At 36.0% G+C, this 26925-nt stretch overlaps 2 protein-coding genes across 5 annotated transcripts; one reads left to right on the plus strand and one right to left on the minus strand.

Annotated features, from left to right (window-relative positions):
- Positions 1 to 840: 840 nt before the first annotated feature.
- LOC129904107 (auxin response factor 17) lies at positions 841 to 13937 on the plus strand. Its single transcript, XM_055979637.1, has 3 exons — positions 841 to 1975; positions 11898 to 12655; positions 13657 to 13937. Exons 1-2 carry the CDS (start codon positions 944 to 946, stop codon positions 12579 to 12581), a joined length of 1716 nt encoding a protein of 571 aa, XP_055835612.1. The 5' UTR covers positions 841 to 943; the 3' UTR covers positions 12582 to 12655; positions 13657 to 13937.
- Positions 13938 to 16238: 2301 nt separating this feature from the next.
- Positions 16239 to 26089, minus strand: LOC129902244 (dephospho-CoA kinase). 4 transcript variants are annotated; one of them, XM_055977388.1, is made up of 4 exons: positions 25956 to 26089; positions 24064 to 24283; positions 23749 to 23894; positions 16239 to 16927 (listed from the first exon to the last, which is right to left on the minus strand). In XM_055977388.1, exons 2-4 carry the CDS (start codon positions 24169 to 24171, stop codon positions 16492 to 16494), a joined length of 690 nt encoding a protein of 229 aa, XP_055833363.1. In that variant the 5' UTR covers positions 24172 to 24283; positions 25956 to 26089; the 3' UTR covers positions 16239 to 16491. The 4 variants fall into 4 exon arrangements, with proteins under 4 accessions (XP_055833363.1, XP_055833361.1, XP_055833364.1 ...); XM_055977386.1 differs by having other exon boundaries at positions 24064 to 24302; XM_055977389.1 differs by lacking the exon at positions 25956 to 26089 and adding an exon at positions 25886 to 25950 and having other exon boundaries at positions 24064 to 24302.
- Positions 26090 to 26925: the final 836 nt, after the last annotated feature.

A 26925-nucleotide genomic window follows, 5' to 3' on the forward strand; every position in this document is an offset into this window, starting at 1 on the left:
ATAAATTGAATAGATAATAAAGAATTTTCTTTAAAAAAATATTGTCAGAAATAGAAGCCACACTTTTAGGTTATGTTTTCTTGGACAGTTTTACACTAATGTAGTAAATTACATGTCTAGAAAGATGAAATTAAGATTTTGTAATATAAAAATTACCTTGTAAAACCTTTTAAGAAAGAAAAAGTATCATGGAAAAAAGGCAAAATAAGCATTTTACTGTTAGATGAAATGTAGTTATAAAATTATGGATTAGAAAAACTAATTTGCGATTTGCCATCTATTTTTATAAAATAAATTTGCCAATGCTTAATTGTAGCTAAAAGTTACAAAAAAAAACAAACAAACTTATTCGTAGTAAGAAGAAAAACATTATTTGACTTCCAACATCAATAGGATTGTGTAAGACAAAAATTAGAAGTAAATTTTCTTTTTAAAAGTAATACCTAAATATCCTCCTATATTATTCACAATTCATAAGTTTAATATTAAATTTATAAGCGTTGTCGTTACTCATTAAGTTATACACTATTTTCTATTTAAAAATTCTTTATAGTATCAATAAAAAATAACTTTACTCTCTTAACAATATTTAAAAATTATAAAATACTAGAAGAAGAGGTATTTATTTTAAAAGAGTTTACCTTATTAGAAATTTGAAGAAATAAAAACAATTACTACTATAAAATTTGTCCTTTAGATATTATTAGTCCACGCGACTGTATCTCACGTCAATACAGTTACCGAAATGCAATAACCAATCAAATTGTCGTGTCCATTTTTGTAATTAAAACCAAAAAGTAAGGCCAATATATAGTAATTCTTCTCTCTCCGAACCCTCAACGGCATCCCCGACCACTCTCCTACCTATACATATTAACATACAAACAATACATATCCAATTTCTCTTCTCTATTTTCTCTCCTCTACACTCTCTCTACATACAATGCACTCTCCAACCGCAGCCGGCAATGAAGTGGACCCTACAATATGGCGAGCAGTCGCCGGAAAATCTGTCCAAATCCCTCTCGTCGGTTCCAGGGTTTACTACTTTCCTCAGGGACACGCGGAACATGCAGCATCTGGTTCACCTCTCTTACTATCCACGCTTATACCTCCCTTCATTCTATGCCGTGTACTCTCTGTTCGTTTTCTAGCCGATTCCGTTACAGACGAGGTATTCGCTAAGATTTTTCTGCATCCGATTAGCCAGTATGAAGTTGACGATGTTACTGTGAATGATGATGATGATGAGGAGGAGGATGTGGAGAATGATGTTGTTTCGTTTGTGAAGATTTTAACTCCGTCAGATGCGAACAATGGGGGAGGTTTTTCTGTACCGCGGTTTTGTGCTGATTCTATATTTCCTCGGCTTAATTTCATGGATGACCCGCCGGTTCAGAATTTGGCTATTCGTGATATTCATGGTGGTGTGTGGGAGTTTCGACACATTTATCGTGGTACGCCTCGACGGCATTTGCTTACTACTGGTTGGAGCAAGTATGTTAACAGTAAAAAACTTGTCTCCGGTGATTCCTCTGTGTTCATACGGAAAACTGGAAATGATCAACTCTATGTGGGTGTCCGACGAGCTATAAGAAGAAACGAAAATAGCCAGAGGTGGACTTCCTCTCTTTTGAGACGTGAACAAATCACTAGTGTTGGTAGCGGGGATGTGCTTTGGAGGAGTGGGAAGGGGCGGATGACGATGGAGGCTGTTGCCTCCATAGCGGAAATGGGGGCAAGGGGAGTGCCATTTGAAGTATCGTGTTACCCGCGGGCAGACTGGGCAGATTTTGTGGTGAAGGCGCAAGCGGTAGAGGCGTCATTGAATATGCATTGGGCAGTTGGTGCGAGGGTTAAGATGTCTGTGGAAACGGAGGATTCATCTAGAACGGCTTGCTTTCAAGGGACTGTTTCATCTGTCGTTTTGCCTGAAAGTGGCCCTTGGCGTGGATCTCCATGGCGAATGCTTCAGGTAATTATGATTCTGCAGCTTTCTGTTGATGTATTCATATTTCTATCTCGATAAATTAGAGTCATCTGAACTGTAGACTACTTAAAATTATTGTCATTTGAGCATGGGACTGTTTATGCTACTGCATTGGTTTTTCCTGATTAAAGCTGTTGTCCTATCTGACTTCAGGGAACATTGTTAGCATTGTCAGACATAGCTGTTGCGAATATGTTATGTTTGTTAATCAAGTAGTTGTCTGCAGTTGATAGTAATATATCTATGCTCCTACTAATGCTTTGACTTATCCGGACCTTCCTCAAAAATCTACAGATGATAAGCCTATCTTCTTTATGTTAAGTGCATTGTCTTTATATATATAGTTCAGGAAGTAGAAAAATTGTCTGTGGCATGTTACAGGATAGTGAGTTTAGATCTTAACTTTCTGATTCGTGATATGGTGGTTTTAACTTTGGAAATGCGTTGAAGGACCGACAGATGCGGATTGCAACAGAGGTAGTTGTGGGACTGAGGACTACTCTCGAAGAGCTTGAATTGTACACTAGTTATAGTGGTTGTCATTTGAGCTTGGATTTCTTCATTCTGCCCTTTAAGGTGTAATTGTTAATGATAGTATTTTTTTTCTCTAACTAAAACTACTGTCTGTTTCTGACCTTAAGCGACATCATCATTTTCACATGTAGTTCTCTTCAATATGTTGCGATAGTTAATGAATCCATTTTCTGCAGATTGCATTTTATAGCAATATATAAAACATGACCGTAATAATGCTTTGACTAATTGTTACCATTCTCATTAATCTGCAAAAGCTAATATCTTCTTTTATGTTAAGTGCGTTGTTTGTCTTACATTTGTCAATTTAGGAAGTAGAGTTGTCTGTGGCATGTTAACATGTAGTTCGCTACAATTATTAAACCTTCCAATTCAGTTGTGTATTCATTTGGAGAATCCATCTCTTAAGTTTGTGTCTTTACTCTATTGTCCCTGTTGTCTTATGTGGCAGTCTAGTAGTCCTCCAAGCATGTAAAACTGGTGCACGTTTGGTTCTGGACAACGGTTTCATGACTTCATATAGAACTCAAATCTACCTGAGAAGCTCACAGCCTCACACAAATAATAACCCACATGTTTCCATAATCCAATTAGCTTTGATCCCAAATAGGTGTCAAACAACCTAAGCAAGACCTAAGTGCAACACGGTCTATTCCATCTCCCATTTAACTGAAATTATCACGGGAAACTCCTCTTCCTTTCAAGTATTTATCTTGCTGACCTCATTTCTCGGGCCAATTTTTCCAAATGAGTTCAGTATTATCACATCAAGTAAATACTTTCATCAACCTTCAACAATATCACACGAATCAAGAAAATAAAACAACAGTAAACTTTAAGAAATGCAAAGTCTCTGATCATTTACTGCAAATAAATAAATAATAATAATATTTTTAGAAAAAAACATAATATAAACAAAGAAACAAAAAACATTGCAAAGCATAGAACAAATCGTATGAGAATTAAGCATGTGGACTTTTATCCCAGAAATGCCCTGCACTATTGATTTGAAAGTTTGAATTATTTTGATTTAGAAAGAAAGCATATTGGTTTTGGAAATGGACATGTTCCTGTTCAGGTGAGATTTTAAGCAAGTTATGTTAGTTAAGAATGGAGATCATAGACAGTCAATCTTAATGTGCTTAGTGTCACGGGCTTAGACTTCGTGGCGGGTTGTCACATTAGTTTTCTCATGAAATACTGGATTTGATGCATAATGTTGATAAAACACAGTGATAAATTCTTGAATTACAGTGTTGACTTTCAAAACCAAGCTTGAGAAGACTGTTTTAGACCATAAAGTGACTTACATAATCGACATACAAGGCTACTAAACTCCCCTTGAGCAACAAAATTAGGTGGTTGCTCCATATAGACTTTTTCAGTGCAGTGATCGCCGAAAAGTGCTCACAATATGGTATAAAATATATGGATCGTCTTTGAATCAATAGATGAGTCGATATTAAACAAAAAAGTCACTGAAAAAACTGGTGAGAACATGCTCATGCGTCGGAGTATTAGATTTGATGGCTGAAAGTGGTCACAATCTGAGAAATAAAATTATAGGGGTATGGTCGGCATGATGGCACGACCCTTCTGGGAAAGAAACATATGGGTAGGGCCGGAATGATGGCACGACTCTGCTAGAAAATAGAAATTATATGGGTAGAGACAGCACGACCCTACTTAAAAGAGAACTTATATGGGTAAGGTCGGAATGATGGCACGACCCTACACAAATAAGGAAGTAGTCACCGGAAAAAATGGGGCTACGCAAATCAGATATGAAAAATAGTCATCGAAAAAATGGCACAGTGCTACACAAATCGGGTATGAAAAATAGTCATCGAAAAAATGGCACAGTTCTACACAAATCGGGTATGAAAAATAGTCATCGAAAAAATGGCACGGTGCTACACAAATCGGGTATGAGAAAGTAGTCACCGAAAAGATGGCACGGTACTACACAAATAAGATATGAGAAAATAGTCTGAAAAAATGTACGATACTACGCAACTTAAATATGAGAAGGTAGTCAACGAAAAGATGCACGGTGCTATGCAAATTAGATATAAGAAAATTGTCACCGGAGAGATACATGGTGACCCAACTTTTGCTAACATAATCATTGGCCAGACAGGCGGCATATACGGGTAATAGCCGCCCGCCGGTAGCGGAAGCTCTTTGATTCTCTACCAAAATCGTAGAGGCTCTGATACCATATGAGAAATATAAGAGAAAAATATTATTGAATTGTGTATCTACATTATTACATTGAGACCCTATTTATAGACACTAGATTAGACTCATTTTCTAATTAGGACGCTACAATACAATCCTTTTCTAAGTAGGATTCTAATACTATTCCTATTCCTATTCCTATTCTAAGTAGGATTGTATATATTTTTCTTATTCCTATTCCTATTCTAACACTATAGATTACACCAAAACTCCAAAAACCATAAACTTTTGTATTTAAGTTGTTGTGCACCAACTTTCTTCCCTTTAAAGCATCTCACGTTTCTTTCCTTCCATAAATTCTGGCATATACATGCAGGATGGTGCATCAAGTCTTGTTTTAATGGTTGTGAAACCCTAAGCAGTCATTTGGTTAGTGAACAAGTTATACTAAGATTATAATGTGAAGGTTATAGTATGGGGATTATATAGTTTAGAGATTATTTAATGGATATGCTATTTCTTGTAGATGTTTGGTTCATTAAATTAGAAATGGGATATATTCGAGTTATGAGATATAATACAAAACATATGTTTTGTTTAAAATTAGATAAATTTGGATAAATTCTTATGTTCAATTTTAATCTTGTTCTTCTTAAATGACTTTGGTATAATCTTCTTAAAAATGACATTAGGAGAGCACTCAAGGGTGTGGTCTAGTGGTCAATGAAGTGGTTGAGAGCCATGAAGTCTCATGTTTAAATTCCAGTGAAGACAAAAACATTAGGTGATTCTTTCCCTCTTGTCCTAGCCTTGGTGGACAAAATTACCTAATATCTGTTGCTGGTGGAAGGTGGCAAGAATTAGTGGAGGTGCACGAAAGCTGATGCGGACACCACAGTCATAAAAATAAATGGCATTAGGAGAAGAACTTTTAAGAAGCACATTTTGTCATTTGGTTGCATTATCTCGGGATTTGCTAATTTAGTAATTGTTATCCCACATTGAATGTAGTATAAAAAGAATACGACAACTATGGTATAAATAGTCAAGATTACATAAGCCATGACCAACACATTCAACCAAACATGCGATAATATAATCTCACTTTTATCCCTACTTTATTATCCTAACCTTCAATTAAACGCCCCCAAAGGTCCTTGGGTTAGAATATGAAAGCCAATAGGAAATATTCATATATAACCAGGGTTGTTCAATAATTTTAAATGGTGAATCTTAGATTAGTCAAGCCAATGATGAGATGGTTACACCAAAAAAAAGTAATAAAGATAATAAAAGACCAAAAGGATGATTTTACTTGGGTTGTCTCATCAAAGTTCCCTTGATGCCATTGCGAATATAATTAGTCCTCTAGTGGACTTGTAACCTATTTTTGTGACAGGTAATGGACATTGTTTTGGCAGGATAGGAATGAACTTAGAGCCTGTTTGGATTGGCTTAAAAGTTGGTCAAACCAGTTTTTAAGTTATCTTTTAACTTTTAAAAGTGTTTGGCAAATCAAAAAAGTGTTTAAAATAAGTTAAATTTACAAAAAGAAGTCAAAAGTTAAAAGTTGGTCCCCCTACTTTTCTTTTTGACTTAAAAGTCATTTTTTAAAGACAATCCAAACGGGCTCTTAAGAGTACAAATATTTTGTTGTCGAGCTTTTATTATGATTATTGGCATTGGTCTGGTCAGGTCTTTTATCGTTGTTGAGCATTAAGACACATACTTAGCCTTGTGCTCTTTCCAACCATTCCTAAACCCTAGTTTTGTTGACATTATCCAGCTCGGTATAGAATAAGCAGTCATCACAACCGTAATACCAAACGTGAGTCGGAGTAGAAGCTTGCATGGAGCAATATTATGGAGAACGATATTGTTATTCACTAGTGGCTTTATCTTATGTTAAGCCACGACACTTGTAATATGATATTGCTATTATTCCCGAAGGAAAACATAAACTATCTAGGAAAGCCAACTAAATGATCAATTAAGGTCATGATTTGAGGAAGCAAGGTATATATAGGATTGCAACCTTACCTTAAGTCTAATTCAATGCATTGCCTAATCTCTCACCTGTTGTGTTTAAGTTAATGTCATTAGTTATGGACTCTTAGTTTCCCCTTTAGTTTTACTAATTAACTAGGTCTTAATTAGCCATTAATACTCCCCCGATAAAACGGGATACTATCCTTGTTAACTCTCTCAAGTTCAACCAAAACGCATTAATTTTATCCAATTATTATGGCTACAATGTGAAGGCCTTACACATAGTCTTAATCGTGGTAATTTAGATTATGTTAATTCTTTAAATAATTCAATTCCTTATTGATTAATCTTGACCCAATCTTAAATTTCTTCTTCCGAGTTCAAACCAAAGTAAATGAATTTTTTCAAGAGTTGATAGGACTCAAAGAATCAATACAATGCATGATTAATTGAATAACAATTAAACCAAACACAATTGGTAAGAAAAAAATCGCAACAACATACCCAGTATAGGGGAGGGTAGAGTGTAGGTAGACCTTACCCCTACCTCGTGGAGGTAGAGCGGTTATTTCCGAAAGTCTCTCGACTCAAGTAACGCTTATCAAAGTAGTGTGAAAAGGAAAGGAAAATAAAAAAAAAGTAAAGAAGACATAGCAAATAGTACGGAATGTATTACATAACATTCAAAAAAAGAGGAATAGTAAAAACAATAAAACAATGTGATGTTCAAAAATAGAAACAATAGGTAGTAACAGAAATCGAAGGACAAGAAACTACGAGAATAGTGCTAATACTACCGGTCTAAGAGGAGAAACAGGTACGGTGCACCAACTACCACCAAGCCTATCCCACTGGAAATATATTAAAATGTTAAATAAACAAAGAAGAGTTTGTTCACAACCCTAGTTGTGGAGCTTATAAAACAACTATCTTCCAATCCATACTAATCTTCCAAATATGATAATAACAAGGATGGGATTAAAGATAGAGAGTTTTCTCTAGAAAAACTCTAAGCATTGTGTCTTCTTCAATCCAATGTGCAGGAAACTTAAATCTTACTCCCAAGCTCTGATTTGCAACCATAGATAGTTTCCCGAACGTCCAAGATGAGTATTTATATGATTGGGGATAATGACCTACAAAATTCTACCAAAAACACCCCTCCAATCCTGATATCCTTTAGTGCTAAGATTTTCGGCCATAGGTTGTGATAGCAAGTGTATTCCTGATTTAGGTCAGGTCTCTTTGTGCTTTGATCGTAGTTAGAGGCATGTGATCCGCAATGCTGCATTTTCCTAATTTGACCATTCCCTCTATGCTGTGTCTGTCACATGCCCTGCAATCACAGCAACACTCAGATTCTTCCAGTTTCTTCTTTTGGCTTAATTTTTATTTGTTCTCTCTTATTGTCCTCCAAACATCCCCCAAATTATATAAAACCTGAAAATGCCGACAAAATAGTTGATTATTGATCTAAATTCTTATACTAAAACACCAGAATATTAAGTAAATGATACTTATAAGTTGGTTAATCCCATGGACTTTTGTCCTGTTTCTGTTAATAATTTCTGTATCTGTTCCCCATTTTGTCGTTTGGCGACACTGCTCTAATGCACTCTCTGTCATCAAACTTTATTTGGGACAAAGTGCACTATTCATCCTTAATCTGTTGATCAAACTACTTCCTGAGGTTTTTACTCCTCCAAGCCCCCCATCCATTTGGCTTTCATCTATTGATAGAATATTCTTTTGTTGATTTTCTATCAAATGATAAAATATTATTTTTTTGTACTTTTTTTTTCCTCCTTGTTTGCTTATATTCTCACCGAGCTTCTCTATTTTGCTTCTCCTTTTTCCTGCTTCTTGCCACCATGATGTCCCGCTTTTTTAAATGTAGCTGCCGCAATTTTTGATGTCTCCTCCTCGCTACCCATTCCCAACGAGCAGTTCATCTTGTGCAAGCTTTATCTTTCTCAATTAATTTTACAACTATCAGATGTATTAGGGCAATACCATTAAAACTGGAGGTCTTAACTCCTAATAGTGTTTCTACTGGATCTCACAACTTAAAATGATTATGGAGGAAACCGTGGGTGGGAAGAAGCTTACAAAAATAAATCTATTAACTCTGTAGATTCACTTATTTATGCGATGATGAAGAACTGTAAATCGAGGGAAATGATCTATTTTCATGCATTTGGGACATGCATGATGATATTAAATAAGAGAATTTCAGCTAATTGCAACTATAGTGGTAGCTGGAGAGAAAATCTTGACTAATTTCTTTGCTTTTACCATGTAGATTTTAACATCCTAATGCAGAGGACTTTGAGCTCAGAAGTATTTATGGAAGGTCCATATCTGTTAAGGAAAGGCAAAAGAATGATATTTAATCTCTTGACAGAAAAATAAAGGAATGATGGCAATACATTGATAATCCCTCATCATTGGTCTAGTAATGTCAAAACAATTATCAATGTGTTATTTTTTTTTTCATTTCAAAAAAATAATACATTGATAATTTGATTTTTCATTGATAGAACAATGATTTTTTTGATGAATTAAGATGTTATATTAGCAAGGCATCAAGTGATGCAGAGTAGTTACATTAGAGAGTCATGGTTAACTCTTGAGAACAAAAACTCCTTTTTTAAGTCAGGGAGTTAACCAGAAAGCAAAAAATGGTCTCTAAATCATAGTGAGTGAGCTGATGAAATCTAAAAGGGGAATTGTATCATTTACTGGGGATAGATTGTTCTAACTAAATAGGTTAAAAAGACAAAAAGTTTTCAAACTACTGCTAGGAGTTGAGATGCCATCAAAACATCTGAGATTCCTTTCTCTCTCTAAATACACCAAAAAATACACGTGGGAATCATCTGCCAGGTCTTCTTGATGGAACTGTCAACTTCTTTTATTCTCCAGCTTTCCACTGCTTCTTTGACATCCTGGGGAAGAGTCCAAATTATACCTAGTAGTGAGATGAACATATTCTAAAGATCTTTTGCCACTGGACAAAGCAGAAACAAATAATTCACCGACTCGAAGCTTTTGTGGCACATGAAGCATCTGTTCACTAGCTGAAACTTCCTCTTATTTAGGTTGTCGAAGGTAAGGATAGCATTTCTGAGGGATGTCTAGATGAAACACTTGATTTTTGGTGGTAGCTTAGTCTTCCAAATTAGTTTCCAAGGCCAATGGTCTATCGTATCATTTGATAAGCACAATTTACTGTATCCTTCTTTCATGATTCCGAGCCCCGCTGTGACTTGCCAAGGAGAAAGAAACCTATTTTGAATGATTTCTGGGTTTGTGCTGGAGTGGAAGGGGTCGTTGAAGCATCCAATCAAGCATTTTCTTAAGAAGTTGTTTGCTCCTTCGTTTGTGTTTGTGTTCCCATATAGAACAATGATGAGGGATACAAGCTTGTAGTGTCATAAGAAGTTACTGCTCAAGCTTGTAGTGTTTCCAAGTGTATTTTGCTTAAGAAGCTTGTAGTGTCATAACTTTGAGCAGTAACTTCTTATGACACTACAAACTTGCCATGTGTCTTTTTTAGCACTATGATTGTTCTTCTACAGTTATTTGCATTTTCTTTGCTTACTTGCTTGCCGATCCAACGGTAAACTCATATTCAGGATTGGTTTCTTCAGTTCCTGCCCTTTGAAACTTGTAAATTATAATGAATCTTGCTAAACTGATATAAGTGTCCTTGCAATCTATAGAAAGAGAGAAGTTGGTACAATGGTTGGTCCTATTTAAGAAGAGGATAAAGTATTTATGGCAGCTTGCTGGTGATTGGGGGAATTAGAATGCCAAAGGGTAGGGAGAACAAGAAGAAAATAAAGAGAAGCTGGGAGCCTGGGTAATATCAAGAACAGAAAGATGAGAAAGAATGGAAAAAGAAAAAAAAGGAAGAGACTCTTTCTGTGAGAATTTGAAGTAAAAGTCAGTAGACAGTGGATGTGTTTGGTATGGAATTTTACATTTTTCTTGGTTGGTCAAAAATTTTTGGAAAGCATTTTCTCTAGGAAAACAAGTTGCTTTAGAATGAGGAAAATGACTTCTTTGGTGGAAGTAGTGAACATAAGTTCCATAAGTGGTATTCTACATTGATTGTCTACTCCCCCTCCACATCTCCACCATCCCCACACCCCTACCACCACATCCATCCATGTCACTTAATGTTTGTCTAGATTATATACAAATGCTTTTGGGATAATATTTTATTCTTGCTTACAAAACACAAGAACATAAGAAAGCCACTTATTTTTTAGAACATTTTTCTCATACCAACCCCCCCTCCCTTCTCCCCAGCATGCGCGTTCTACTCACACATCAGGTGGTGCTTACACCTTTGCATATTAGTGCGTCACAATTTTTTTTAGCAAGTTCTAAATTGTGTCAAAGGTAAGTAATGCATTTAGCAAACTCTTTAATTGCACAATTAATAGAGCATCACAATATCATTCAAACTAATCTTTGCCTTTTATCTCTACATTTACTGAGATTCATTTTGCCTTACATCCTCCCAAAGTCTTTGAATCTCATATTTAGAAGTGTAGTACCAAGTAATAATTGATGATAGCATCTCTAGTTTCCGTAATTGTCCCTCCATTATATTGGCTCTCTATAATTGAATTACTTATTATGATAGATCAGGTTTCACGTCTAACAGCTGTTCCGGATTTCATGTTTGAGAGTTGTTTTCCACCAAATTATGTATGGAGACACCGAGGTATGGAGGAGTGGGTGTTATGGTTTGCTTACCTGGTTCTGCGGTTTGGTACAATAGTCTCTTTCACCAATAAATTTACAGTGTGTCCTTTTGGTTTTTGATATGGTGAATCTTACCCCACCTCCCCCAACATTCTGCCTAGAAATCAACAGTGGCCATAATTTGAATCAATTTTTTACCTTATCAATAAAAAGAAATCAGCTGTGTCCATTTCCCACTTTACTCCCTTGCATGACTTGGAACTCCCAACCTTTTGGTTGCAAGTGCCCGTACCATTGGAGCAACCCTCACTATCATTGTGAATTGGGATCACTCAACTATTATGAGTTGCCAAGTCCAGAAGCATTACACTTTGGGCTTCTCTTTTTAAATAAGTAATATAGCTATTACTTTTTGGTTGGCTATGATTTTCCTCCAAGCCTCATTTTCAGCCCAATCTGAGATTCGTATGATTTTCTATTGCAGATCACTTGGGATGAACCAGAAGTTCTGCAGCATGCTAATAGGGTGAATCCTTGGCAAGTTGAGTGTATTCTTCCATACCCACAGCTTCATTCTGGATTTCCTCCATCAAAGAAAATAAAATTGTTGCCTAATGGGTTGCTACCTGATGGAGAGAGAAACTTCGTCCCTATGACAGGGTTGGGTAATTCTACGATTGGACTCGGTAGCCCATCATTGGGCAATTGTACATCTTTTCCTGCGGGCATGCAGGGAGCCAGGCAAAATCAAGTTTGTGTATCAAGTTTATCCAATGTTAAAAGCAATAATAACCTTGGGTTGTGCACTAACAATAGCTTAGATGAAGAAATCAAGACAAAGCTTGAGAGTGTATCCACCAAACTGAATATCGGCAGTTCATATTCAGACAACTTATCACCGGATAGTCAGAGTAGTGTGCACTTTGGGGATAATGAGCTGGTTACAAAACCAGGTTCTAGCTCTTTGACAAAAGATCCTATCAGTTCTTTCCAGTTATTTGGTAAGGTCATCCATGTTGAACGTGTTGAAGAAGGTTTTGATGGTTTTGGTTTCTCTGAAAGTGATAACATTCAAGTGTTTAAAGAGATAGATGGTCCATCCAACTCAAACGTCTCTCCGAATAAACCTTTCCAGCTTTTTGACAAATCTGATGTCCAACATGAATGAGCCTCAGCTGGTGAAGCATGTTCATTATGAGATAGCTATAATCTGTAATTGCCATCAATTGGAAAGCTGTACAGGTAAACACTACTTATCTGGACTATGCCTTGACAGAACAGATGGAGCTATTAGAACCTGCAGATTTATATCTTGACTCTTTATGCTATATATCAGATGGTTTTTTCTGGTTCATTTTATTTTTATCTGAAAATGTGAGATTTTCAAGTACGAATATTAGAGTTGTCCCTCAAAATTTGTTTTCTAATTTGGACTGCTTGCTAGGCTGTTGGAAATGGAACAGTGGCTGCTACAAATACTATTATTCTTGTATAATAAGAACTAAAGAGAGCTCCCATTTTTCACTTCTGAAGAGTAAGCTTGCTCCGATGGTTGGGACATTATGGTTATTTCTAGTAGGACAGTAGAAACTCATGAAATTGAGATAGTTTTCTTTTTATAAATTTAATGCATGTTATTTCCGGTTCATTTTATTTTGAGTCTGAAGAAGTGAGATTTTCAAGTACTAATGTTAGAGAGTTAAATTTTTCTAAACTGAGATGACATGCTACGCTGGTAGAAGTGGATCACTGGTTGCTACACTTACTATCATTCTTGAGTTAATAATTAGACTTAAAGAAAGCTTCCAATTTTCAGTCTTGAAGAGTCAGCATGATCAGCAGTTTGGGATATTCTAGTTACTGTTCAAACGATTGCAAGTAACTTCATGAAATTGAGATAGTGGAGTTTGAAATGCTCTGTGCGGTTCCTTGGTTTGTTTGCTATTACAACAAAAGGTTATATTTAATCTGTGTTCTGTGTCATGACCTAGTGTGTTTTTGAATTAATCGTGATTTTGTTTGTGTTAGGCTCGCACTTCAGTTTGTTTTACTTGTTACTTTACTAATGAAAAGCATTCAGTTGGATTTTTTGGAACTTGGGACATGTTTTTTGTCTTCCTAACCCTCTGTTATAGCTTTCGATTACAGTTGAATAATGATTTATGGAGATGGATGTTGCTGATTCTTCATACAGTGTGCTCTGTTGCAGTTACCTGTCTTTACTCTCTTCTAATTCTTTGCAGGTATCCAAGGGAGGAGTTGATTCCAGCAGTGGTTCCATTGTGGATGTTTGCTTTCTCTTCAATATTCAGAACTAATGTAGGCTTTAGTTTCAGATGTCAAGTAAATCTGTGTTTGCTTCATAATGATGCCAGTACAAGAGATTGTATTTTATATGGTCATGTTAGTACGTGTCTTTGAAAAAGAATCTAATATCCAGTTAGCCTTTTAGATGCAAGTTAGAATTTGCTAATGAATGGTAGATGCTTTTTGATTGAGTTAACGAATTTGTCGTGGTATCCTATCTACATTGGCCAATCTTTCTTGTTTTGGTAACTTTTTCCAGGTTTAAATACATCTCTTACAACTTCCAATTTCACTAGTCACACATACTTCTTTTACTTTCAAAATGCATTTCCAAATCATCCCATTTCAACTGATGCACAGTAGAAACTTATAACTTGGGGAGGGAGGGATTTAGATCAATATACGCATTGGGTTGACTTATTTATCCCATGAAATACAGGGTTGTGTTCATCCTTTTGTATCTTTTTCTCTGTTCATTTTCCTTTTCCACGTTTACTTCATTGGTTTTTGAATGTAGTCCGATGACCATTGCTTGATTCAATTAACTATTTAAAGTTGTACATTTTGCATTGAAGCAAAGGATGGTATTATCGATAATACTCCTGTAGTCATAATTATAACTCCTACAACCATGTTTGTGAATCAAGATTTACCGTAAAGAGTCATGAACCTTAAACTAAACCGTGTTTTTCATGTGATTGTATTGAGCGAAAGACTTGCGTTGAAAACACTAAATTGTTTTTTTGGAATGAAAAAATGAAGGTGCATATACCTACCATTTTCGAATCTTTTATGCAAATTAAACTTGCATTAGCCTTCACAAATGATATGTCAGTTTCTTGTTTAGAATTCTTCAATGTTTTTTTTCGGTCCTCTTTTTTATTTTTCTAACTACGTTGAAGTGGACATGGATAAAACCACTATTCTGTACTTTGACCCTTCTTTCTGGTGGCCAGAGTGTACTGATGGTTATGAGTTCATCAACTTTGGCTCAAACTTTATAATTGTGTTAGAAAATTATTTATTCCAAACCCAGTAAGTAAAAACAAAAAAAGAAGAGTGTTGACTTTGATTTCCTCATGAAAGACCGCATCTAGACCAAAAGCTAGTCAAAATGAGTTTCAGCATATATATATGACCAAAATGAAGTTGGAGGTAAATGTCAACTTATTAGATTCCCTCTAGGATAAAATATGCATTGATGATTGTTGTCGAGGGTCTTTCGGAAACAGCCGCCCTACCTTTCAAGATTGGGGGGGGAGGGGTTAGGTCTGCGTATACTCTACCCTCCCCAGACCCCACATGGTGGGACTATACTGGGCTTGTTGTTGTTGTTGATTTGGTTGGTGTCCACTTTTCTGGTGCACATTAGAGTTAAAGTTAATACCAATTACAAGGATATTGTTAATAATCATTTTAAGAAATACCAAGTATAAGAATGAATTTGGTTCTTCATCTACTATATCATATCATCTGACAACTGAAACCACATAAAATCACATGTCCACATCCGACCCAAATGAGAAGGAAAAACTAACTCCTCTTCTACTCGGTCATAAAATATATCATATATCTATATTTTTAATGTGCATAATTGGTATTAACTTTAACTCTAATGTGCACCAGAAAAGTGGACACCAACGAAATCATCATTTCAAAAACTAACTCCTCACACTTACATCACCATCCAGTTCACATCTTAGCCCTCTAGCTGACAGATCCCTCACCCATATAATATACTCAAATTCAAGAGCTATTCGACATAGATGTAGCTTGCATAATGGAACAATCAGGGATATATCTATATTTTTAACCACAGAAACGATGCGCCTCATCTACTTCTCTACCTGAATTTGCAAACCACAGATCTTCTATCACAAAGAATCAGAGATTTTGAAACCAGACATCTTTTAGCTTAAGAAAGATTTCCTTACTCCTAGCTAACATCATTCTTTCAAACCCTTTTGGTTTTGACAAACCTCAGTCATTAAGTAAAGCGATACACTCACCCTTGGACTCCAAACCATAATAGAGATTTCCAAATGAGCTTCAGAGCATTCAAGATTCCCCAACTGAGCACTTACAGGTACCTTTAGTTCTCCAAGGTGTTTTTACTGAAAAACACATGAAGCCTCCCTGGATTAACCAATTAACCAGAATGTCACTAATATGTATGCAAAATCTGGGAGACATTACATGCTACTACCAAAAATTAAAGGAGTCATTACTAAACAGGACGCAAAACAACATTGAATAGTGAATAGCGATGCCATTGTAGACCAACCTTCACAACTGGGGCCTTGTTTATTTTGTACAGCACATGACAATATCCTATTAGGAAAAGATGTTTTTAAGGGATTGTGGTGGAAGAACTGATTTTCAACAGAGAAGAAAGTTTGATGAAGCTAGTGCTACGTTGCCAGATTCAGTACTTTGAATCCTCAGAATGCAACATCTTGTTTGAAGAAGAACATGAACATGCACAGCCATATTTGTTATTTCAAGCCTCAGATCCAGATACTTCGGAGAAACACCAAAATGTATCATGATCCTTTACTTTAATGAGTCAGTCCAAGTGTATGACGAAATTATCCTACATCAACTTTAACATATCAAACGAGTATCTAACAAAGCATAAAATCTCATGTTGGAATTACATACACAGCTCTCTTTTTTATTAAATAGTACACACAAGTAGTGCTAAATTACGGTGTCTTCTGCCATGCAGAAATGCATACATTGTGTTAGATCAAACTATATGAGTTATACCTTCATGAACTTTTCTTGAAAATAGCAACACTGACAAAAGTGGAAAACAATGCCAGAAAAGCTCCATTTCTTGAGAGCATAAACTCAGTCCAGGTCAAGGTCTTGGTAATCTGAGTTAACACTTTCTGGAATTGCTCATGCAAAGCTTCCAATGAGCTGGTGTTATCGATCACAATATCTGCCTTTGACCTCTTGAGATCCAGGGACATCTGCGCATTTATCCTGCTTTTGGCCTCCTCCTCCATAGATCCATCTCTAGTCATGAGACGCTGCAGCTGTGTCTCAGGTTCAACCCAAATGACAACAATGGGTTTAGTCCATTTATCCATCTTGGCCTCAAACAAAAGAGGAACATCAAGAACAATTATGGAACAACCCTTTATCCACAGCTTCAAAACTTCCATTAAAATACCACATGAGATAAATGGTGCTAGCAACCTACATAGACACAATCCCATGTTCAAAAGCTTACATGGCAACAAACACCATTATGTGATCCTGCACCAATTCAACCCCTAAGCAATCTGATAAAACTAGGCCAAAATATTTTTTTGGGTAAAGCAAGAAATATAAGTAGCATCTATTCCGGCATGTATATGGTGGAAACTAAAGAAATGCTAGATGCTTTGAAGAAAAAGGAGAGCCCATTGAGATGATCCAAAAGAACTGTTATACTTTTGTTTTATTTTTGTTGTAAACGGAGTTATATTAATGATGCTGAAGCAGTGACAAAACTTAGAAAGAGATGCATTTTTGGCAGTTTGTAAATACGTTTGACAGCACCTTCTTGGTGCTATCTTTATAATATAGTTACCTTTTCTCAACAACAAAAAATTGTTATTTAAGTACAGTTTACTGCTCCTTATCTTCTCCAGAGGCAGCAGCATTGCCAATGATAAAGCATATAACTTCAACAGGCCTACTTATAGATCACTATTGCCATAAAACTATGATATAGACCATATTTAATCTTGAAACATAATATCCCACAAAGTTGACTAATTCCTATGTTTGTTGTCAGAACTGTAATCTTAACCAATCAATCAATCAAATAAGCCTCATTCCCATAGTAATTTGAGGTTGGCTATATGAATCCTGTCTTTGTTCAGGCATATTTTATTCCACCACTTAATAAGTTGTCTTTTAAGACTACTACATTTCTATAAACTGGAGTTTCTCTAAATGTCAGATGTATCACTAAAATGACATAAAAATCTCTAACTAGACAAAAAGACCACGGAAAACACAAGACCTGATATAAATGTAACAAAAACTATGCCTTAATCCTAAAAAGTGATAGCGTCTACACAGTGTTATTAAAGGTGAGAGCCTCATTGCCTTAGGCGTGAGGCAAGGCAGGGTCGCCTCTGGTTGGCGAGGCGAGACAACTTTAAAAATGAGAGAAAAGGGTCGCCTTTTGTATAAAAAAACTGGCGGCTGTTTTTAGATTAAAACAAGAAAATTAGGGTTTTTAACTTTCTATCGACTTATGCTTACCTCAAATAGTCGACTGAGTACGTCGTCTTCTTCACCTTTGTTTTCTTCAGCTGCAAAAGCCAAAAAAGGTATGTCTTCTATGTTCTTCTTTCTCCTTTCTTCTTTCTTTCGGCAGTCTATCTTCTCCTTTAGTACTTATTTCTTCTTTCTTCTTTCGCTGTTTTAGGTTTTCGTCGTCTTCTTTTTTCTTCTCTATTTCCGACAGTAACCATAGCTCCGTGCAGAGAGCTTCTTCTTGCTCTTTTTTTTGTTCTTTTTTTGAGAAGATAACATTTGTATGTATTGACTAAAACAGTTCATAGGTTGTACTGAAAACCATATTTACAATCATAGCAAAAAACAAGAAAACCTGATCCAAAATCCTATCAAGAACCTAGGATATCTATGATAGAATCAGTGTCCTCTTGGTATATCTGTGCGCACCAGAAGCAGAAGAGTCTCAGACAATTCAGTTTGATCTTATGTGTTTCATTGCTGTTGTCTTCAAAACACCTAGAGTTTCTTTCTTTCCATATTATCCATCAGGTGCAGGCTGGGACAATCCTCCATCTATCGCTGCCAACAACTCCTATTCTGGTCTCCTCCCAGCTATAAAGCAAATCAGTAATCTTGCTTGGCATTACCCAAGCAATTCCTCTAAAATTAACAAACATCCTCCACAGCTGGACTGTTATCTGTTTTTCGAGGAAAGGGTAACTGTATATTCACAAAAAACTCTCATCATCCAAAGAATAATGAGAGTGAACACTTACATCCCATAGGGCAACAACCAGAAAACCATACCCTGTTTACACCAAAAATATGGCAGACTAAAGCAATTCATTCTGATTTTCTGAATGCTGTTGCTTTTATCTTCAAAGCATCTTGCATTTGTTTCCTTCCACAGTGTCCACCAGATGCTTGCAGGAATCAGTTTTTTTTTTTTTTTTTTTTTTGAAATTGGTAACGTTGTATTCCTCAGCATTAAGGATATGCTGGAGAACTTCAAAAAGAGCCAAACAGAGAGGAGGAAGCTACTTACAGAGATCCTAACAAATCTACTAGTACTAGTTCATCTATTTCTATCTTTTTACACCAATAATTAAAAGATAAAATACAATTCCATTTAACTTTATGAATGGAATTGGACCTATCTTCATAGCTTTCGTTATTTCTCTCTTTCCATACATTCCACCATATGCAGTGTGGGATGATTTTCCACCATCTCTTCTGGCTCTTGCTCCCTCCTCTTCTGATCCAACAACTCAGCAGATCTGCAGTGTGCTCAGGCATGGTCCATCTTGTATTAGTGAGGGTAAGAAATAAGGCCCATGACTGTGCAGTGAATTTACAATGCAAAAAGAGGTGATTGTTTGTCTCTTCTGTTTCGCCATAAAGTTGGCATCTGGAGACTATAATGCGCCTCATTCTCTTCAAAACCTCCTGTGTTAGGCAAGCCTTTCTTACTACCAACCAGGCAAAACATTTTACTTTAGTTGGAGCTATGTTTTTCCAGACATTGTTCCACAAAAACTGTTGTCTTCTGTTTTGATGTGCATTACTTATCTCATAAGCCCTCTTGACAGAGAATTTTCCATTATTTTCATGCTTCCATCTCATAGAATCTGAATTTGAGGTAGTGCCTGAGAAGTCCTCTAGTAGAAGAAGCATGTTGGCCACCCTATCCACCTCCCAATCATTCAATGATCTTCTAAACGAAAGATCTCATCCATGATCAGTCCAACATTCTTTGACAGTTGCTTCAAGGTTATTGCATATGATGAATAAGTCAGGAAAGGTATCCTTCAGCGGGTTCTGATTGTTCCAAGCATCTACCCATTTGTTTTTCTCCCATCTCCCACTTTTATAGTCATGTTCGCTTGCAGGAATCAGTTCAAACCAATTTTCCTCCGTTTCTCTTCTTCCAATCCCTTTCCGACAGTCTAACATTCCTTTAGTGGTCTTTGGAACAACCCAACTTACTCCAAGTATACACAAGAACATGATCCACAGATTTGCAGCTGTTTTACAGGGAAGAACCAGATGGCTATATACTTCAGCATCCTGTGCACACATAAAACACCTTGAGCATATCTGTCTACCTTTTATTTGTAGTACTTCATGAGTCAAACAGGCTTTTCTGCAAACTAACCAAACAAAACATGAGACTTTTAGGGGGATTTTGACTTTCCGGATCAACTTCCAAGGCCAGTTTTTAATTTGTAGTTGATTAGCATTTCTCCTCCAATAGCAGGACTTCACTGTGAAAACACCCTTGCTATGAAGCTTCCATACTGTTCTGTCAGGTGTATTAGTAATTCCTGGGAAAATTATTCATCACTAGTAGTAGATTCGCTACTCTGTCAACCTCCCAATCATTAAGGCCTCTTCCGGAAATGAGGTTCCAGCCCTGTGGACTCCACAGCTTTGCTACAGTTGCCCTATTATGCTGACTGAGGATGAATAGATCAGGGAATAGGGCTCTTAAAATTCCTTCTCCTATCCAATGTTCACCTCAGAAATCTATCTTCAGACCATTACCCACCTTGAGGTAGATATTACCATGAAACGGAGGCCACAATCTTCTAATATTCTTCCAAACACTGCAACCAAAAGTTCCAAGAACTTCTTCAGTTTTCCAATGGCTTTGAAGTAGATATATTATCTATAATGACTCTTTTCCATAAGGGCATATCCTCAGTACAGAACCTCCATATCCACAGGCCTTCTTTAATTTTTCAGTCCATTTAGTTTAGGTGTATACTAATTACTACACTAATTTTCTGCCTATAAATAGTAAAATTGAAATGGCATCATCTGAATTATTACTAGATTTTTAGTATCTACTATCTACTTTTAGTTTTAGAATTGAAATTTTTATTAAATGTGTTATTTATATTGAGATTTTGGTTATTTAAATATGCAATTAATTATTTTAATTTTTTGGGATTAATTGGCGCCTCACTTCAAAAAGGCAAGAACCTCGCCTCAGTGAGGCAAGGCCTTGTTGCCTTACCCCTTCCAAAACACTGCATTTACATGAATCCATCCCTTCCATAGTGTACTGTTCTTAATTAAGCTTGCATGGATTCTTCCACTGATGTATTCTCAGTCCATGTGACATCAGATTTGAACAGAAATCACCAGTTAGGGGTGTTTGGATTAGCTTATTTTTAGGTGCTTTTGGCTTTTAAGCATTTTTTTAGTTTTGGAGGTGTTTGGAAAAGTTAAAAAGTGCTTTTAAGAACTCACCTTTAGGCCAAAAAAGTTTTCAAATAAGCCAAAAGTAGGGTATCCCCTACTTATGGCTTTTAGCTTTTGACTTATAAGTTACTTTCTATAAGCTTATCCAAACGGGCACTTAATCAGCCCACTGTATGGTAAAAGTGAACCAGACTCTTCATTCTGTTACATATGATCTTGTTCTTTGAACAACTTCCTCAAATAGAAAGGATAATTTTATGTATTTTATATACGGTAAGGTTTTATTTACTGGATAGCAGATGCTGGTAGGGATTTGCACACACAAGATACATTATATGCTGCATAATGTACTCAGAAAGTCAATAATGGTACTAACATCAATAACTAACTGCCAAGTTACACCAAAGACTACTCCTACGTTTAAGTAATTATATTTTTCTTTTACCCTTAACAAATTCTAAGATTCCATTCCCTCGATTTAACCATCCAATGACTGCTCGGGTAGAGTTTCATGCATTAGTTGCTACCTTGTGAATCCCTTTCTGTTCCAACATCGATGGAGCTCAAATGTATATTTTTGGCATAATCCAGTCCAACAACAAAGACCAAATCTGAAATGTGAAAACGCAGTGCATGAGAAGATGATTTGTTACTTCAGAGTGGAGTTCACAATGTGGGCGCATGCTGCCAAGGTGCATTCTTCTCTTTTGGAATTACTCTCCGTAAGACAAAAATCCCTTCTTCTTTCTTTGATAAGGTAGAGATTTAAGACAAAAGTCCCTTCTTACCAGCCATCTAAAGCATTCTACTTTATCGGGAGCTTTATTTCTACAAATTTTCTTCAAGGTCACAGTGAGAAGGATGAAGGGAGTTTGGTTGTACTATTGAGGAGCTGTAGAAGATAGACACCCCATCATCTTTACCATCTCAAAAAGAAAAGATAGATCACCCCATCAAGTTCCCAATCACTACAACTTCTCCTAATGGTTATGTCCCAGACATAGTCAGATCTAATGTCTCCAATTACTGCCTTGGCATTGGAGGAGATATTAAAGAGTTAAGGTAATTGCTTTCTTGGGGAGAATAACCAAGTCATGAATCTTCCCAGAAGCTTTCCTTCCACCCCCGACTTGAAAGCTACTGAGAGAGTGGAACTTGTTCCATAAAGCTCTAATGTGCTTCTAAACACCATGACCATGCAGAGGAGAGGTTTTTGGTAGTCCCTGGTTTTTGGAGGTGACATTTGGTTTTTAATGACATTTTATCCAGGGTGCATCCTCCAAAAGATTCAATGCAGATAATAAAACTATCCTTTCTTATGCATATTTAGTTCTTTTAGCACATTGCTTTTAAGGCAATTACTAAAGCACTTAACTTAAACGGAATATAGTCCAGCAAGAAACAGCAATCCTGCAATTATTTTCACATGCCTTAATGAATGGAAATAAGCTTCAACCACAAGGCGTCTGTAGGCCTTCATTTCTCAAGGAGTTACTAATCCGCCAATACCAAAGAGACGATTACTTTTTACTGACCAAAGTCAAACAAATACCATTTATAAAAGCTTTTTTAAACATTTATTTCCAATATTTTGAAATGTAAAAGTTTGATTTTTTTTAATCAAGTAAGGTTTTCATTGATAATAACAAGGCCAACTTGATTGTATACAAGAGATATACCAAATATCAACTTGTAGAAGTTTGATATCTCTAGTGTTTACTTGTAGTTTCTATTTCTCTGAGTTCATCCCTAATATCACTCCAAAAGTTGGTTGATGAGGATTCTTAAGTTCAAAGCATGGAAGCAAGATGTCTCGTTTTTTGTGGGAAGAAAAACTTTGTTCACAAGGAAGCTCCAAAATCATCACGATGAAAGCAAACCAGAATCAGCTATAAGATGAAGTTATCAAGATACACAGTTTTTTTCTAGATGTCTATTTCTTATTGATATTGATGTTATTCTGGCAAAAATGAGAAAAAGTAAGAGGAAATACTATATTTCTGCTTCTCTTGATTAGACAACAAGAATCCAATTGAAATCAGTGTTATTCAAGGCGAAAAGCGCAAAAAGGTTCTAAGGTCCATTGGGGCTTATAGCGCAGAGCACAAATAAAGTGTGGGCTTTAATGAAAAAAGGCGCAAAGTGAGAAAAAGATACAAATATATATGTTTAGTCCAAGACCAATAATTATAAACATGAATGACAAATATTAGACCAAGAATTTGAAAAAAAAAAGTACGATAAAGTGAAATATCAATTGTTTAGTGTCACTTCTTCTAAAGTGGCTCATTGGCAAGGAAAAGTTTGCCTGAGAACTTTGATCACCAGACTGAAGCGCACATAAAGCGAGGCAAAGCGCTCAACACGTTTTGAGCCTCGCTTCAGGGCTTAAGCGCGCTTAAAGCGCGCCTTTGACAACACTGATTGAAATAGCAAATACAGGACTAATCAGCTGCAGTCTATTTCTTCTTCTTCTTTTTTTAACCTTTTGACATCATTTTAGATCAGACTAACAGTTGAGCATGTAAAATTAAACCAGGAATACTTCAGCAGTAGAATTTTACTCATAACTATTTTACCTATTAAGAAGCTGACGTTTTTCAGGATCAGAGAATACTATTTGACCTAGCTTTGCACGATCAACTTCTCCATTATCCAGTAAGATGTCCTCACCAAATGTGGCCACAACCTTTTTCCAACCACCAGTTCCTTTCTTCAAAACATTCTACATAATTTTATATTTTTTTCAGTGAAGAGCTTTATCCGAGGATTTACAAAATTTAGCCGATGGAGATACATTAACTCAAATACAACATCTTAAGACTCATTACATTTGATAATAAACTAAATAGACCTAGTAATAGAATGAGAAAAGCAAGAGGAAAAGTAGTTACACGAGCTACAATGTCAGCATCAACAACGGGAATACCATGAGCCTTGAAAAGATTGGAGACAGTGCTCTTCCCTGAAGCAATTCCTCCAGTCAGTCCAACTATCCTCATTCTTATACCGAGCACAAATCAAGTGATGAGGAATAATTAAGGCGGCTCAAAGTCAGTTGCTTCCTCTGCCTCACTATTCCATTGGCAAAATAGCTTCTTGATTCAAGGATATCTTCAATATCAATTTTTAACTGAAATAAGTTGCAGGTTCATTACCAATAAAAAAAATTAACACAACTTCTGTTGGCACCCTAAATTATCAAGTAGTATAAAATTACAGATCCCTATAGTGAGGTAGAAACATTTTCAAGATAAAAGAGACAAATATGAACATGAAATTTAAATTGGTGGAGAACACAAAAAATAATGTAACGGACCACACTTTTGTGCTATGGTTTGAACCATTCAGCGTATGTGATTTGACTGGACCCAGAAAATTGTGGTGGTTCTTAGGTGTTTATAGGACCTATATATTTTATGATTGGTGAAGTGCTATGTAAGTATGGAGTTGATTAAAGATTGAAAAGATCAAGTTTGAAGGTGTTGAGCTATGTATGGTGCGGAAGTACAATCGTACATTGCATGTACAGGGCATACCTTGTGTCGTGGTTCGGCAATGGTGTGAAGAAGCTATGATTTAGCAAGGGAGGAGCCATGAACATATGGTACATGGAATGTACGAGCCGTAACTTGGTCGTAGGTGCAAGGCGAGGCACATTCGGTGGAAGGTACGAACCGTATGTTGCTTCTCATGCAAGGTCCAACTTTAAACGAGTTTATCTCCCAATTTACGAAGAATTAGAGGGTGTGTCATCTACCAAATTGAAGGTCATTGAGTCTAGTTTCCAGCAAATCAAGCCATTAATCAGAGTCCAGAGCAAAAAGTTACGCACATTTTAGTAAAGACTAAGAAGTCAAAATCGTGCCCACGTTTTGCTTTCGTGGAGACGTTTCTAAGGAGAGATGAACATGAAATTTTTCTAAGGACACAAAACTGAAACTTGGTACACGAAATTGAGAATTTTTCCTTTTAAAGTCTGGACGGTATTCATCTCTTCATTTCCCCCAAGTCCAAAAATTTTTCTAGAGAGAGGGAGCACAACCAAGGCTTCAAGAACACTCCAAGGTGAATTTTTGTGGTGTTTTTGAGTTGATTACAAGTCCCCAATACTCTTATTAAAAAGATTAAACCTTGGGAATTCATAGATTCTTGCTCGAGTCTTCATCATGACCAAGAAACCCTAGAATCCGAAATTCAAGATTTGGATACCAAAATGTAAGAGCTTCATCCTACACTCAAATAAGGTTATGAACTTGATATTTGTAAGCCATGGGTTCTTTATTGTTAATTGATGACTATGATAGAGAATGAAGAAATTACTTGAATGAATAATGGTTGTTGGGAGTAATTGTTGGATTCATATGTAATGGAGGAGGTTGTTATATGTTTAAATGTAGTAGTTGTATCTTTTATTTGCAAGGGAAAAGGGTTGGGGTGGTAAAACACCATTGATGGACGTTGTGAAGCTTTGTGCCCACTAGGTTTTCAACGAAATGTCGAAGTTGGACATAGAAACAAGCCATAGATTCTTAAAGATCTGATATCTTGCTACTTTATCAGTGAAATCACAGTATCACACATAAATGCTCAGCAAAAAAAGTGGAATAAAATCTTTAAATGGTTCTCAAGAAAACATATTCAACCACAACATTTATATCATTGAAGTACTGGAGAAAATGAAGCTGAGAAATTGAAAAGACATAAATTTTGTACCTCAAATATCTCAATGGAGGTTCTACAACCACCATCATAAATTTACTTGACGGCAAGAGAGAAATAGTACCTTGACGCTGGTCGGATTCGAGGTCGGAATCGCCGGAGGCTCAGTCGGAATTCAGAGGACAGAAATCGGAATCGCCAGAAGAGTGGAGAATAGGAAATACAGAATTTTGGGACAATGGAAATGCAACAATTTTTTATTTTTTTTAAAAAATATTACTATCTAAAATAAAACCTATAAGCTACAAATATGGGAAGGATGTCCGGAATATCTCTAAATTAATACTCTGTAAATTTTAAAAAATGATTTTAACTTGAATCAGTGAAAAAATTACTGATTTCAATAATATATTTTTGAAAGATCCTATATAAATATATGGTATCATTAATATTATAAAAATATCTAAGATAATTTAGTGATATATGATTCTAGTATTTTTTATTTTTTTGTTAAAGTTTAAATCTAGTTGAAACACATCTCTAACTTTTCTTATTGCATTCAAAAAATTTAGTGTTGTCTTCTCAAACTGCATCAAAAATTGTGAAGAGTTTTAGATGTAATAAGTATTTCCTTACGCGTAACTGGTTCAGAAGGTATTATATCGTCTTCAATTTTATCATTAACATAGCTTTCTTCGATGGTATCTGTAATTTCTTCTGAGCCCTAGACTTCTGAACATGTATCATTTTCACTCGGTTAATCGAATATGCTATTGACATCTATTTTATTGCGGTAACCGAAATCATTAATCATGACCTCAAGTTCATGAATATCATTTTTCACAAGTAGGTTCATTTAAATTCCTTGAGGGTTCATCCCCGAACGATATAATCAAAATTAACCTTTATTGAATCACAAAAAAATACTCTTTAAATTAACAAATATAAAGTACTCAATTAAATAATACATCTACAAAGTAATAACATTTCATGATTCCGATAACATTAATTTAGAACTAGGAGGTCACGGGTTCAAGCCTTGAAAACAGCCTCTGGCAGAAATGCAAGGTAAGGCTGCGTACATTACACCCTTC

Source organism: Solanum dulcamara, chromosome 9, assembly GCF_947179165.1.
Source record: "Solanum dulcamara chromosome 9, daSolDulc1.2, whole genome shotgun sequence".
NCBI classification, from domain to species: Eukaryota; Viridiplantae; Streptophyta; class Magnoliopsida; order Solanales; family Solanaceae; genus Solanum; species Solanum dulcamara.

Coding starts and splice junctions, on each gene's coding strand:
- LOC129904107 (XM_055979637.1), top strand. CDS start 944: ATGCACTCTCCAACCGCAGCCGGCAATGAAGTGGACCCTACAATATGG. Junction 1,976..11,897: donor CTCCATGGCGAATGCTTCAG/GTAATTATGATT, acceptor TTTCTATTGCAG/ATCACTTGGGATGAACCAGA.
- LOC129902244 (XM_055977388.1), bottom strand. CDS start 24,171: ATGAGGATAGTTGGACTGACTGGAGGAATTGCTTCAGGGAAGAGCACT. Junction 23,895..24,063: donor ATGCTGACATTGTAGCTCGT/GTAACTACTTTT, acceptor AAAATTATGTAG/AATGTTTTGAAGAAAGGAAC. Junction 16,928..23,748: donor AAACGTCAGCTTCTTAATAG/GTAAAATAGTTA, acceptor GTGTCTATGTAG/GTTGCTAGCACCATTTATCT.